The sequence below is a fragment of the Aspergillus versicolor genome (genome assembly GCF_001890125.1).
Source record: "Aspergillus versicolor CBS 583.65 unplaced genomic scaffold ASPVEscaffold_3, whole genome shotgun sequence".
Lineage (NCBI taxonomy): Eukaryota > Fungi > Ascomycota > Eurotiomycetes > Eurotiales > Aspergillaceae > Aspergillus > Aspergillus versicolor.
This window is the reverse complement of record NW_024467526.1, coordinates 354,049-366,930: the sequence shown is the minus strand read 5'-3', so window position 1 is coordinate 366,930 and position 12,882 is coordinate 354,049. Positions and strand designations below refer to the sequence as shown.

At 52.7% G+C, this 12,882-nt stretch overlaps 7 protein-coding genes across 7 annotated transcripts; 3 read left to right on the top strand and 4 right to left on the bottom strand.

Moving 5' to 3' along the window:
• Window positions 1-353: 353 nt before the first annotated feature.
• On the top strand, window positions 354-3,718 carry ASPVEDRAFT_26463 (uncharacterized protein; the record flags this gene model as incomplete). The annotated part of the gene is made up of 10 exons (XM_040809910.1): window positions 354-580; window positions 636-713; window positions 770-1,093; window positions 1,144-1,286; window positions 1,352-1,440; window positions 1,566-1,706; window positions 1,841-2,000; window positions 2,042-2,613; window positions 2,661-2,991; window positions 3,027-3,718. 10 exons carry the CDS (start codon window positions 354-356, stop codon window positions 3,716-3,718), a joined length of 2,757 nt encoding a protein of 918 aa, XP_040665440.1.
• Window positions 3,719-3,861: 143 nt separating this feature from the next.
• On the bottom strand, window positions 3,862-4,285 carry ASPVEDRAFT_126722 (TMEM14 family protein; the record flags this gene model as incomplete). The annotated part of the gene is made up of 3 exons (XM_040806392.1): window positions 3,862-4,058; window positions 4,105-4,197; window positions 4,249-4,285. The coding sequence occupies 3 exons, from the start codon at window positions 4,283-4,285 to the stop codon at window positions 3,862-3,864; spliced, it is 327 nt and encodes a 108-aa protein (XP_040665439.1).
• Window positions 4,286-4,712: 427 nt separating this feature from the next.
• Window positions 4,713-5,237, bottom strand: ASPVEDRAFT_522581 (uncharacterized protein). Its single transcript, XM_040814613.1, has one exon. The coding sequence runs from the start codon at window positions 5,155-5,157 to the stop codon at window positions 4,849-4,851; it is 309 nt and encodes a 102-aa protein (XP_040665438.1). The 5' UTR covers window positions 5,158-5,237; the 3' UTR covers window positions 4,713-4,848.
• A 57-nt stretch (window positions 5,238-5,294) lies between these two features.
• ASPVEDRAFT_148695 (uncharacterized protein) lies at window positions 5,295-7,141 on the bottom strand. The gene is made up of 6 exons (XM_040808174.1): window positions 6,962-7,141; window positions 6,756-6,913; window positions 6,236-6,697; window positions 6,053-6,176; window positions 5,682-5,993; window positions 5,295-5,629 (listed from the first exon to the last, which is right to left on the bottom strand). The coding sequence occupies exons 1-6, from the start codon at window positions 7,111-7,113 to the stop codon at window positions 5,362-5,364; spliced, it is 1,476 nt and encodes a 491-aa protein (XP_040665437.1). The 5' UTR covers window positions 7,114-7,141; the 3' UTR covers window positions 5,295-5,361.
• Window positions 7,142-7,326: 185 nt separating this feature from the next.
• ASPVEDRAFT_81268 (Zn(II)2Cys6 transcription factor) lies at window positions 7,327-9,729 on the top strand (the record flags this gene model as incomplete). The annotated part of the gene is made up of 3 exons (XM_040817011.1): window positions 7,327-7,416; window positions 7,464-8,230; window positions 8,274-9,729. 3 exons carry the CDS (start codon window positions 7,327-7,329, stop codon window positions 9,727-9,729), a joined length of 2,313 nt encoding a protein of 770 aa, XP_040665436.1.
• A 181-nt stretch (window positions 9,730-9,910) lies between these two features.
• Window positions 9,911-11,068, top strand: ASPVEDRAFT_26458 (sugar phosphate isomerase/epimerase family protein; the record flags this gene model as incomplete). The annotated part of the gene is made up of 1 exon (XM_040809909.1): window positions 9,911-11,068. One exon carries the CDS (start codon window positions 9,911-9,913, stop codon window positions 11,066-11,068), a length of 1,158 nt encoding a protein of 385 aa, XP_040665435.1.
• A 28-nt stretch (window positions 11,069-11,096) lies between these two features.
• Window positions 11,097-12,693, bottom strand: ASPVEDRAFT_51031 (acyl-CoA dehydrogenase family protein; the record flags this gene model as incomplete). Its single annotated transcript, XM_040814408.1, has 7 exons — window positions 11,097-11,551; window positions 11,600-11,689; window positions 11,744-11,977; window positions 12,035-12,212; window positions 12,263-12,288; window positions 12,358-12,463; window positions 12,514-12,693. 7 exons carry the CDS (start codon window positions 12,691-12,693, stop codon window positions 11,097-11,099), a joined length of 1,269 nt encoding a protein of 422 aa, XP_040665434.1.
• Window positions 12,694-12,882: the final 189 nt, after the last annotated feature.

The following is a 12,882-nucleotide window of genomic DNA, read 5'->3' as shown; positions in this document are numbered from 1 at the left end:
AGCCACTGTTCACGCCCTTTCGTGCTTTCGACCGAACACTTTCCACCGGGAATTGCCCAAATGTTTACGACCCCGAATAAAGGCTGTAGTTGCGGAAGCGCCAGTTGGAGCATTAATTCCGAGTCTGGACCGGTTCTAATTCCGGTATAGAGATTCGAAGTCAGTGTATCTAAACCCCCGAGTGCAGGCCGGGAATATGCCCGCGGTGGTAGGATTCCGTACGGGTATATGCAGCTGGTGACTAGAATCATACATTTTCGAAAAGTCGAATATTGCATTCTAAATATCAATCAAGTTTAGCTATTTACCTGATCAAACCCCTGATATTTCGTCTGCACACACTACCAGCCACCATGTCACACAACACCGATTCTTTCCTTACCAGGACCATTCACGACCTTCTGTCTCTGAAGGGCCGGACGATAGTTGTCACCGGCGGTGGTCGTGGGCTTGGACTGGCGTTCGCGTTCGCAATCGCGGAGGCTGGGGGCAATGTTGCTGTTATCGACTACATTGACACGCCGCACGAGCACTACTACAAGTTAGAAAAGGACTACGGCGTGAAGGTCAAGCTTTACAAGTATGTCATACATTACACTTTGTGATATGTTTATACTAACCTGTTGTGCTAATAGGAGCGATGTTACAAACTTCGAGCTCCTCAAGGGTACATTTAACGAGATTGTCAAGGACTTTGGTGGAATTCATGGCCTGTATGACCTCCCCAGAAACATCGCCCAGCGAAGCACGCTGATGCTCAAATATCCAGAGTTACGGCAGCTGGTATATGTGTGGACCAGCCCTTCCTCGATCGTCCACCAGAATCAGTTGCTCGTTCATTCAATGTGAATGTTCTCGGGACATACTACGCCGCCCAGCTTGCAGCCGCGCAGATGGATAAGCAGGACCCCTCGCCTCACTCTGGATGCAAAGGTTCAATTGTATTCATTGCGTCAATTGCCGCCTATGTCGCAAGCAAAGGCCAGACGACCAGCGACTACTGCTCCAGCAAGGGAGCTGTAGTAGCACTCGCGAAGTCCCTGGGCGTTGAGCTGGCAGCTAAGAATATCCGTGTGAACAGTGTATCCCCTGGGTGAGTCGACCAAAACACAATTCTCTACTAATAAAAACTAACTGAATAAGGTATATGGCCACGGATATGACTCTGGATCAGTGCCGTCGCTTCCCTTGGTTAGGGGATATCATGAACAACGAGCCTCCTATGCGTAGAATGGGTGACCGGACGGACCTGAAGGTCCCGATTGTGTATCTTCTGTCGGATGCGAGTGCGTATCATACGTCGGATGATCTTTTGATCACGGGTGGGATTCACGCTGGGCGATTGATGTAGATTACTTTGTTAGTGAATCCAATGCTGCGGCTGAGATACTGAAACTACTACGAACCAGTAGAGAAAGTTCCTTGTTGTCCACGGGCTCTGTAGGACTACTCCAAATTGGCCACTATTCCACAAAAGCTCTTTGACACTGGATTAACTTTCGGCGACTTATGTCCGACACAAGCCACCACCAATACATAAGATCTGAAGCCTAAACGTTGTCCAGTGGGAAACCACGTACTTCCATTGGCTGTTCGGAATTGGTGCCCGAGCATGGGTGCAAAGCCGGCCGAAAATAGCGCATCTGCAGGCCCATGGGGAAGGCGTCATTGCATCTCCGAGATCGTCGACTTGCGGGGGTGGCGGAGTGAGACGGGGAGGAAACCCTAAACAGGCACCGGGTGTATTCCGATATAATCCTCACCACAGTACGCAGTCCGGTACCGTGTTGAGTCTGCACCGGTCTCTACATCTCATACTTGATTACTATTTTGCATTCAGTGCTTCACACTTTCACCCATCGGTATATCAGCAGCCATCGTTGTTATGGAGAAGCCCCCTTCCGATTCAGAGCACGTTGAGTGCAGCAAGCACGGCGAGATCTCCCCCGCAGGCGGAATTGTTCTGATGGAAAATGCAAGGGAGCCATACGGGCCGAGTGGTATGCAACTCATGCTATTCTACTTGATACATAATACATAGGCACTGACTGCGCGAAAGGCTTCAAAGGTGCCTTCAAGAACAAATATGTGACCGCGTGCGCTGCCTTCGCAACGCTTGGTGGTGCAATGTTTGGCTACGACCAAGGTGTTGTCTCGGTCACGCTTACCATGGATCAGTTCCTGGAAATGTTCCCAGAGGTGGCTCCAGGCGCTGCTGGAGCTGGATTCCAGAAAGGGTTGCTGACGGCCATGATCGAGCTTGGGGCCTTTATTGGCGCAATGAACCAGGGGTGGATTGCAGACAAGATATCGAGGAAGTGGTCCATCATGGCGGCGGTCTTGATCTTCTTGTTTGGATCGGCCCTGCAGACTGGAGCGATGAGCTTTGAGATGTTGCTGGGTGCCCGCTTCGTTGGTGGTGTTGGGGTTGGCATGCTGGCCATGGTGGCCCCTCTTTATATTTCAGAGATCGCGCCGCCGGAGATCCGTGGAACCCTGCTGGTGATGCAGGAGTTGTCTATTGTGATTGCAATTGTGGCTGCCTTTTATACGACTTATGGGACCCGGTTCATCGCTGGTGAATGGTCATGGCGTCTTCCATTCTTGATTCAGGTATTTCCCCACTCATCGCATATTGCATCCACTACTGATATCCTCAGATGGTGCCTGCTATAATTTTAGGGCTCGGTGTTCCGTTTCTTCCATACTCTCCTCGCTGGCTGGCTGGAAGAGGGCGAGGTGAAGCCTCGCTTAAGGCTCTCTGCAAGCTACGTGGAGCCGACGAGAATGATGCTCGAGTCCTGCGAGAATGGATTGAGATCCGATCGGAAGTTGCCTACTGCAAGCAGGCAAGTGCAGAGCGACACCCACGGCTCCAGAATGGAAGCATCCTCAGCCGCATTATGTTGCATATCTGGAGCTATCTGGACTGCTTTCGCAAGGGGTGTCTGAAGCGGACTCATGTCGGTATCGGACTGATGTTCTTCCAACGTATGCCCCATTGCTTCCATACGAAAGAAAAGTAGCTGACAGCGCGGCAGAATTTGGTGGCGTTAATGCACTCATTTACTACTCCCCCAGCCTCTTCGAGGGCATGGGCCTGGAGTATGAAATGCAGCTGAACATGTCTGGCGTCGTCAACATCTGTCAAATGGTGGCGTGCTTCTGGTCCCTATGGGGCATGGACCGATTCGGCCGTCGCCCTTTACTGTTCGGAGGAGCAACATGCATGGTCATCTCTCACCTCATCATCGCTGTTCTCATGAGCCAGTTCAAAGATAGCTGGCCCGCCCACACAGCTGAAGCCTGGACCTGCGTTGCATTCCTCTGCTTCTTTATGTTGACATACGGTGCAACCTGGGGCCCCATCCCGTGGGCGATGCCGGCTGAAATTTTTCCTTCGTCTCTTCGAGCGAAGGGCGTGGCCTATTCCACCATGTCTAACTGGCTCAATAACTTCATTGTTGGGCTCATTACTCCCCCACTGGTGCAGAATACAGGTTACGGAACGTATGTGTTCTTCTGTGTGTTTTGTACTTTGTCGCTCATCTGGTCGTGGTTTTTTGTCCCTGAGACTAATGGACGCACGTTGGAGGAGATGGACTATGTTTTCAAGGATAATATTGGGGCCGATGAGCAGGCTCGGCGTTCTCGGATCGAAGCTGATATTGCATTGGGAATTCGGACCAACAACACTGTATCGGCTGCGACGGCATGATGTTTCATTTAGTGTGCAGTTGGTCATGCATGGCCGGGAATGAATACAAGGAATGGAAGGTAACAGAATCAACCATTAGAGAGGAGATATGGTACATTTGATACTAGTAATCGTACAGAAGAGCCACGCCGGGGGCAATAAAGCTAAACACCGTAGCGGAACTCTCGGACCTTCTTCTGATAGTAGAAGGATGCCAGTAGACCAGCGGCCGCAAGTCCAAGCGGAACCGGCGCCTTTGCCTTCGTTTTGATGCTCCGGGCGACTCCGGAACCGAGCAAGAGCAGGCTGTTTCCAAGGGCAAGCTCAGCGCCGTAGTCTTTGTTTTGCTTGAGAAGGTAGCCTGAATCTTGTCAGTAGATTTTTAGCTATCAGTCGGGAATGCTCACCAGAGGCGGCATACGATACACCCAGTCCAAGACCAGCCACTAGAGAAGGCGTGGAGCGCGTCTTCAAGTAGCCGGCGACGCCGCCAGCGGAGACTATTCGAGATCAGCGGTGGCGTGAATATTGCATGCGGTAAGAGAACTTACGGAGAGCAGAAAGAGTGAAGGATGGGTGTTCGGCCATGGTTGCAGAGTTGGGTTGAGTGGGATGAGAGATGTTCAGTGTTCAGCGCTGGTGGTGTTTTCGACGACAGTGATGTCGCTTATTAATCAATTCACGGGATCTCGGATGTCCGATCGTATCAGGAATAGCGGGAAAGGCGCCATCGGACACAGCGACAACTGGAAGTTGACTCAAACATCCTAGTGGATTGATAAATGCCATCTTTACGGGAGGAGTCTTTGAGCAGGGTGGTGTTATCTTTTACTGCGGCATGACTCATTATAGCAGTACGTGTATGAACCAATATATATAATGGCAGGTACCCATGGACGGAAAAGAGCGGTATTAGAACAATGATATATTTATGCAAGCACTCGAAGGAACCAGATAAAACTTAGATATACGGAGGATATTGAACAACGAGAGGGGAACATTGTCTACATACTACAGGACATCGCCCAATCTGCTGTAGATATGCTGGCGCAGACCCCCGTTTTGGGATTCAAAACTATGAGTGACCTTGGTGATCGGTTTGAATGGTCATCTGATACTTCCGAGGCATTGCCATTCTGCTTCCTGCAGCCTCACGAGGGGAAAAGCAGGGTTGATGGACACCGGGTCCTTGGGATAACCTGCCCGTATGTGTTCAGAACAGTCAATTGTCCAGAGTACGAGAAGGAGATCGGGTTGGTACTCAAGGCCAAGGCTTTGATTGAGGAGGATCCACCGGGCAAGGAACGGCCAGCAAAGAAGCGCAAACTCTGAATACCTTTCCGTCCTCTTTTCAATCCAGAATGTGTGGCCCTGCGCATGTTCCCGAACTGGATTGAGTCCTTCCACTCATTTAGTTCCTGATTATTCTTTCGTGTCTTAGAATACACACTCCGTTGCATTTAATTTACTATGACCTGGCACGACATCTTCATAGAGCGATGTTCATCCTGGTAACTCACGAGGACAGCCAAGTGTAAAGTTGCCTTGTAATTGCAACAGATCTAAGAGCATCATGTTGTACACACGAAAGCCGTCACTTACAATGTGGAATAGATTAGTCTAATAATTCCCTGTCCGCATTTGGGCCGGCCACGCCTGTCTATTTACAGTCGCCCCTTGACCGGAATAGCCTCAGCATCCCTCGGATCCGCAGGCGGAAGCTTTGGCAGAGGGAGCTTCAGTTCTCTTGCAACCTCCTTCGCAGCCCAGAAACCAGTCACAAATGCGAGTGCCAATCCACCCGCATACCCCAAGTTACTGAACCCACCAGCGTCGACGCCTGCGACCTGGAGGCCGGGAATTCGGTTATTGTCTGCGGTCAGGGCGTGGCCCTCTTTGTCGATCTTTATTCCGCCATATGTGAAGGTGATACTGGGATATCGTCAGTATTGTGGTAGACACATTCTAGGATTGCCGTCCTTACGATGGCTGAACTTCGATTGCGTGGAATGGGCCTTCTCCTTCTACCAGCGCGGTGGGAGGTGCTCCTCCCCGCCCAACTGGGGCGTCGAGCCCTAGCCCAGGTTCATTTTGCCGGATCACCCTGTCGTACTCTTGAATCGTTCGCCTGGCGTTGACGCCATCAACTCCCCATCCTGCGAGTACTTGGACCAGTTCACCCAGTGTCGATGCAGTACCGACATTACATCCATGCTCGCGAGCCTTTTGGAGACGATCGATGTCACCGGCGTTGGGGAATAATGCACTTACGCAGTGCTGCAGGCGGGTTTTCTCACTGTAGGGATACGCACGTTAGTATAGACACTAACATTCGTCGGACCGTGGGAGACGAACTTGAATATCAGGAATCCTCGACGTTTCTCCTCCTTTGCGAGGTACTGGTTTATTATCTCATCGCCGATGGTTTCGTCGGTAAAACGACGCCCGGACTCGTTGAGTAGGAGACAGTATTTGCTCTCTGTGTGACATTAGATATCTTTAACAACCCGGAAAGAATGCGGCATTTCTGGTACGCACGGTATTGAGCCAATGGCAGATAGTCCTTTGGATCTACCTGGTCGGCGCGTAGGGGTGCAGCCATGAGATGCCCGTAGTAAGTATTCATGCCTCGACTTGTCGCGGCGCCAGCTCCAACAGCGAGATTCAACCCATCCCCCACCGAGCCTTTATTGGAACGCACAAATACATTGTCCGCGCCCTGCCCTAGGTATTCCGCGGTCAGACGAGACGAGCCTTGGAAACCGCCGGTGGCTAGGACGACTTTCTGGGCTGTGACCTGGAAGTATGACGCGGGTTGGCCATTGGACGCCTCGCGACGAACGATGGCACCCCTGATGCGAGAGCCCGAGACGCCAGGATGCTCCTGGAGAAGCTTGACTACCGCGGTGTTTGTCCAGATCTCCGAACCGGTCTGGCTGGACTCAATTCGGCGGCGATGGAGGTCGTGGAGGTGGGGGATCTTGATCGGGAATCCAATTCCTGTGGAACGTGTATTAGCACAGAGGTTTGCTAAGTGTCGAATTGGAATAGCTTGTACCGATTGTCATGATTCCATCAAAGCGAGGCGCTGTAGGTACCTGGTTCTCGCGCATCCATTGCACTGCTGATAGGTAGTCGTCTAACCAGGCGCGCTGCAGTTCTGGATCGCCATCGGGTACCCACGATCTCAGTTTCTCGTACGATTGGGGGCCCCAGCTGTAATTGTCAGTAAATAGGGAGAAAGCAATGGTTAATGTTACATACAACATGCCTGCAGAGTAGTTGGACGATCCGCCCACAGCATTCTGCTTCTCGACCACCAACACTTTAGCTCCAGATTGTGCTGCGAAGGAGGCACACGCCATGCCCGACATTCCTCCGCCGCATACTAGCACGTCGACATTGATTGATTCCATCGCGAGCTGAAACTAGGTTGACTTCAAGTGATGACAGTGGTAAAAATCCTGTTCAATCATGGAGTGGCCTTCGGCATAAATATACTGGGCGTGAGTAGCACCACCTAGCCGGTGACCAAATAAACTGGCCGGGTTTATGCCTCAGGCAGCAAAGTGAAGCGTCCCCGCATTTTTCACTGCATCTCCAGTCTATCTCTCACAAACCATCTCAACATGTCGACCCCGTCGTATCGTGATGAGCCCTCACATGGAAAGGCCCGCTCAGCAGTCGCAGCTGCATGCGAGGCCTGCCGGAAGCTCAAGGTATCCGTTTCCCCCTTCCACCGAGAATTGGACTAACAGCGATGCAGATGAAATGCACGCGAACTGGACCCCAAGGACACGAGAATTCCCCATCCGAACCATGCGATCGGTGTAAACGGACTAATCGCCCGTGCAAAATCCCCGAGTCACGGCCACTGGGCAGGCGGCGAGGGGCTCTGGGGCGGTATCGCGGGCTCGAGAAGGCGTACCGGAAGCTGCAGGCGGAGGCGAAAAAGGCAAACATTTCACACGGGCTTGAAGGAGTGTATGATTCTGTGTCGCTACCGGCAGACGAGAGCCTTGCTTTTGACTCTTTCTTGGCGAATGAGTCTGATACTCCGAGGTTCTCCCCGACTGGCGAAGCCCGGCCTGAAGTGAGACCTCCCGGGGCCGTAATTCAAGCGGATCACTGGGAAGACGCGGAGGTTCAAGTAGAGCCCGTCCAGGAACCGATGAGTAACCCATTGGCGCTTCTGGCCTTTGCGTCCGATGCGGCTCAGGCAACGGAAACGAGTCCAGCGTCAGTGAATGCCTTGTCTAGCCCAGCATCTAGAAGGCAATCGGATCGCCAAAGGGGAGAATCCGAGGGACACCGTCTTCTGCACCGACCTGGATACGTTTCGCTGGGTTTGCAGTTAGACCGAGCGAGTCTCGTCCAAGGCCTGGATACATTGCTAAATACTGCGGATGCTGGACACCAGGCCCTGGATTACTTTAAACGGACAGGTGTTCGTCAGCGCGACATCGGTCCAGACCTAGATCCAGTCGAACTGGGGCTTGTTACGATGGACGACGCTCATCACTTATTCCCGATGTAGGTATTCACCACTCCCTCCGAGTGAGGCTAACACGTTTAGATATTTTGCGCGATTACACCCTATCAACGGGATACTGGACCCAGTGCTGCATACGCCGGAATCCGTCCGTTGTCTTTCTTCGCTTCTGTTTACCTGGATCCTCGCGCTAACCGCCCAATTTGATCCTGCCTCAGCATCCATTGCAGAGCGTCTACGGCGGCACGGGGATAAACTGTCCAGATACGTACATACGTGCGGATACAAGTCGGTCGAGATTGTCCAGGGATATTATATTTCACTCCTATCCGCTACGCCGGCGAAAACCCTGACCGAGGAACGATCATGGCTGTACACAATGTATGCAATAGGCGTCGCAACGGATCTGGGAATGGACCAAGAAGGACCAACTGCTTGTTCTAGATCGTCTCAATCGCAGCGGGATCGGAACCTCCCGTCTCCATGCTCTCAGGCTGATCAGGTAGCCCGGCAATCTCTAGACGGAGAGTGGACAGACAGAAGTGTCTACGAAGAGCGAATGGTTCGCAACCGCGAACGAACCTGGCTGAGAATTCTCCTGTGGGAGAGGGCAAATAGTGCCGCACGAGGTCGACTGCAGAGCTTTCCAGAGACCAGCTTGACTCGGTCTATCGATGCCTGGTGGCTGCACCCACTGGCGGACATGACGGACAAATATACAAGCGCATTTATTATCCTACGCAAGGTGCTGGCGTCGCTACAGACGGAGCTAAAACATCAAGCACAATTTTCACAGTCCGATGCCCATTGGGTCCGAGACCTGGTTGATACTTCATTGTACGACTGGTGCAATACGTGGCTTTCCAAGCCGGCGGACATCGCCTCCGCTTCACCCCCTGAACAAGTCTCCATGACGTTTCTACACTATGTATACGAGCACGGACGTCTCTGGACCCTGTCACTAGCATTAAGCGACTCGATCTCCCGCGCGGAAAACCTGGACGCCATCCGACAAGACTGCTTCGAAAGCGCCGTCAACTGCTGTGAGACGGCCGTGCGAGACTTAACGACTGTAGGAGAGCCGCTGTACTGCATGCTGGCTCCGACATGGGCGATGATATCCTACGCTGCCGTTCTGACTCTCAAAATATTTCCTGCCCTATATGGACCCCGAGCAGGAAGTGATGTCGAACTGCTGGCTCTGTTAAGTCAGGTCGCCCTGCAGCTGCAGCGCGCCGGCACAACGCCTCCGCATCGATTCGGTATTGCGGCGCTCTTGGGCCAACATCTTATGATGATCCTCCGCGCCAGAGCCCTTGGTCTCGGAGGAGAGCTACCGCCACACACCCAGGATTATGCCGCCCGCCGCCGACCGTCTGAATGGCAGCCTGGGCCCGAGATGAGCCAGGGAAATCCGCTGGTCTCAAACTGGGACCCATTTTTGACGCCGGCAATATCCGACCAGACTGGTGTCGCTGGTGACGGGTTTGCGGACTTTTTCCGCGAGATATTTGGGCCCGGGTTTGGGGATTTGCTGTAAAATATAGCCTTTTTATTTTGAAGGGATATTTGTCTTATCTGGTGGGTGCAGCCGGTGCATTAAAATAGAGACCGGCCGGTGGCAACGCGGGGTCTGGCTAAACGCTTCCCCGGAAATATCTACTGTAAAATATGAGATGAGGCACATCGCTCTCTTCTACACGCCAGGGAGTTTTGCCAACATGTCAAAACAATCATTATTATCTACGGTTCCCAACGAGTTTGGTATCGCCACTCTCTCCCTCGGCAACTGGAGGGAGCACCGCCTACAACCACGTCTCGAAGCAGCCGCAAGGACCGGCTACAAATGGATCGACCTCTTCGACGAGTGCTGGGCCGCGTATCTCGAAGAACACAATCTTCCAGGCGACCAGCTATGGGAACCCACGGCTGCGAATTTACAAGTAGCCCGGAAACTCGGCGATCTAGTAAAATCCCTTGGCATGCGCATTGCCTGCACCCAGCCGCTGCGCAAGATCGAGGGCGTCAAGGATCCTGCAGAACGCCGCGAAACACTGGACCTCGTGGCGAAACGGTTCCCATTCATGCGTGCGTTCGACACCGATCTCGTGTTTATGTGCGCTAGCATTCGCACCGACTGCGGTGTAACCTCGGATTTGCAGACGGTCGCAGCCGATCTGGCTGAGCTTGGCGATATGGCGGCGGAGTATGCAAGGGCTGACAGGGGTCCGATGCTTAAAGTCGGCTACGAGGGTCTGTCATGGGCCGCGCGAAATACCTGGTCGTCGTCGTGGGAGGCAGTGCGGTTCGCGAATCGCCCTAACGTCGGACTGATAGTGGACGCGTTTAATGTGCTTGCGGTGGAATTCGCAAATCCGCATAATCCAGCAGGACATGGGCGCTTTTTTTCGACGCTTGAGGAATCGATCGACATTCTCACGGCGTCCCTTGCGGCCCTGGCTGCGACGGTTCCTGGGGATCGCATCTTCTTCTTCCAATGTGGTGATGCGGAGCTCGTGGAGCCTGCAGCTATTCGTCCTGCAGAGCCTGATACACCGGCCCTTCTGCCCTGGTCTCGAGGACATCGTTTATTTCCAATGGAACAGAGTCGTGGTGGGTATATGCCCGTGGAGCTGGTTGCCGCGGCGGTTCTGGCAACAGGATATAAGGGGCCGATTTCACTAGAAGTATTCAACCACTCCCTGAACCAGCCAGGGGATCACGTCCCAGATGACCATGCAGTTCGTGGTATGGTAGGTTTGCAGAAACTGACCGCGGCTGCAACGGCGTTGCCTGCTTTCTGGCGAGGTAGGGAAGAGGCTACAGAAGCAGCTGGTATGGTAGTCCGGCGGTTGCAACCTCGGACGTCTCAGTTATGATGTATTTAAAATAATATAAATATAACAATTACAAATTAGCCAACCGCTTCTGCTGCTTTGCAATCATATCCAGCAGAATCTCCTCACTCCCCCCACTCACCACCAGAACCCTCACATCGCGACTGATCTGCTCGACCCGCCACCCCTGTCCACCCCTCGAATACCCAAGCCCCCCAAACACCTGTTGCGTTTCCCTCGATACCTTCTCCAGATGATGCGCGGCCTGCACCTTCAGCATAGCTGCCAGCGGCGAGAACTCGATCCCGGGCATCCGCACAGACCGAAAGACTAGTTGCTCGATGTACGCCTGGGTCGGTTCCAGTCTGTTCGCCATCTTGGCGAACTTCTGCCGGATGACTTGGTTCTCGAAGAGCGGCTTTCCGAATGTCTTGCGTTTCAGGGCGTGGCGGTAGGCGTCTTCGTATGCGACCCGGGACAGTCGCAGCGCTGTTATTCCTACCCATAGGCGTTCGTGGGCGAATGCTATGATTGCTTAGTTGTAGCTTAACACTGGAATGTAGTGGACCATACTTGACATGATTATCTCGAAGCCCTGGTTTTCGTTTCCGAGCATGTTTTCTGCTGGGACGACGACTTCGTCTAGTTCCATGAAGGTGGACCCTGTTGACAGAATATTAGTTAGTTGGAATTTTAGTATAGAGAGGGCTATCTTACCACTAGAGCTAACACCCGAGTTCTCCATCTTGCGCCTCGAAATTCCCTTCGTTGTCAGAGGCACAATGAAAACCGAGATCCCCTTTGCAGTCGGCGGGCCCGTTCGAGCTGCTATCAGGCCAACGTCTGCCCACCGGCCTTGGGTAACCCATTTCTTCTCCCCGTTGATCACATAGGACTTTCCATCTGCAGACTTTGTCGCAGTGGTCGTGAGGCCCGCTACGTCGGACCCGACTAGCACTGATGGTTAGCGTGCAAGCGTTCTAGTAGAAAATGTGATGTGCAACATACTAGCTGGCTCGGTAACACACAGACAGTGTCTCTGCTGGCCTCGGAGCAAAGGGGCCAGATACTTCTGTTTCTGCTCCGGCGTTCCATATCGGTCGATGGGTGGTCCGCCGACGCTGGCACCGCCGTTGATGCCCCAAACCGTCCCGAGGCAGCCGCAGCGGGCCATCTCGTCAATGACCTGTTCATTTATTAGTGGGTGTACTGGGTAGTGGATATGGTGCTACATACAATGGCGTCGTGGAACTCGTCCCATTCTGAATATCTGTTAGCGTTATTGTTATATAACACAGCACCTGGCCGCTACGGTAATGACTTATTCTCACCATCCATGCTTATCCCAGCCGGAAGAGTAACCCCAGACAAATACTCCTTTGGAAGAGGAAATGCCGATGCGGCAAGGAAGCCCATAGAAGCATGTCTCTTGAATGCCTGGAATCTGTAAGTCCGTATACCAACATGTAGCTCAGTCGGGATCCTACTTCAATAGGGATTTCCGCAGCCTTCTCCCATTCCTCGACATTGGGTGCAATGTACCTGTCCACGTATTCGCGGACGAAGCGCTGCAGACGGTAATGGCTGGGCTTGTAGAATGGGTGGTCGTCCTGGCGGTGCCAGGCCGGATCGGCACTGGGGATTTCGGATGTGAGAGCAGAAGGCATGTTTATAAGGCTTGAGTAAACTTGAGTTTTAAAAAGATGATAACACGAGAATTAACCAGGCGAATACAATATAAATATCCAAAATCTGGGGAGCTCTGGCCGACCCCGGAGTGTTCGGAAAATTGAGACTGGGCCAAAATTCCGAAGCAGGACAACCTCGGGAGATGGCAATAAGAAACCATGGCATTA

What these genes read in the sequence shown, in the direction of transcription:
- ASPVEDRAFT_522581 (XM_040814613.1), bottom strand. Translation starts at nt 5,157, where the DNA reads ATGCAACGGAGTGTGTATTCTAAGACACGAAAGAATAATCAGGAACTA.
- ASPVEDRAFT_148695 (XM_040808174.1), bottom strand. Translation starts at nt 7,113, where the DNA reads ATGGAATCAATCAATGTCGACGTGCTAGTATGCGGCGGAGGAATGTCG. An exon ending in AACTACTCTGCAGGCATGTT is followed by an intron (nt 6,914 to 6,961) that starts GTATGTAACATT and finishes TGACAATTACAG; the next exon opens with CTGGGGCCCCCAATCGTACG. An exon ending in GCAATCGAAGTTCAGCCATC is followed by an intron (nt 5,630 to 5,681) that starts GTAAGGACGGCA and finishes ACGATATCCCAG; the next exon opens with TATCACCTTCACATATGGCG.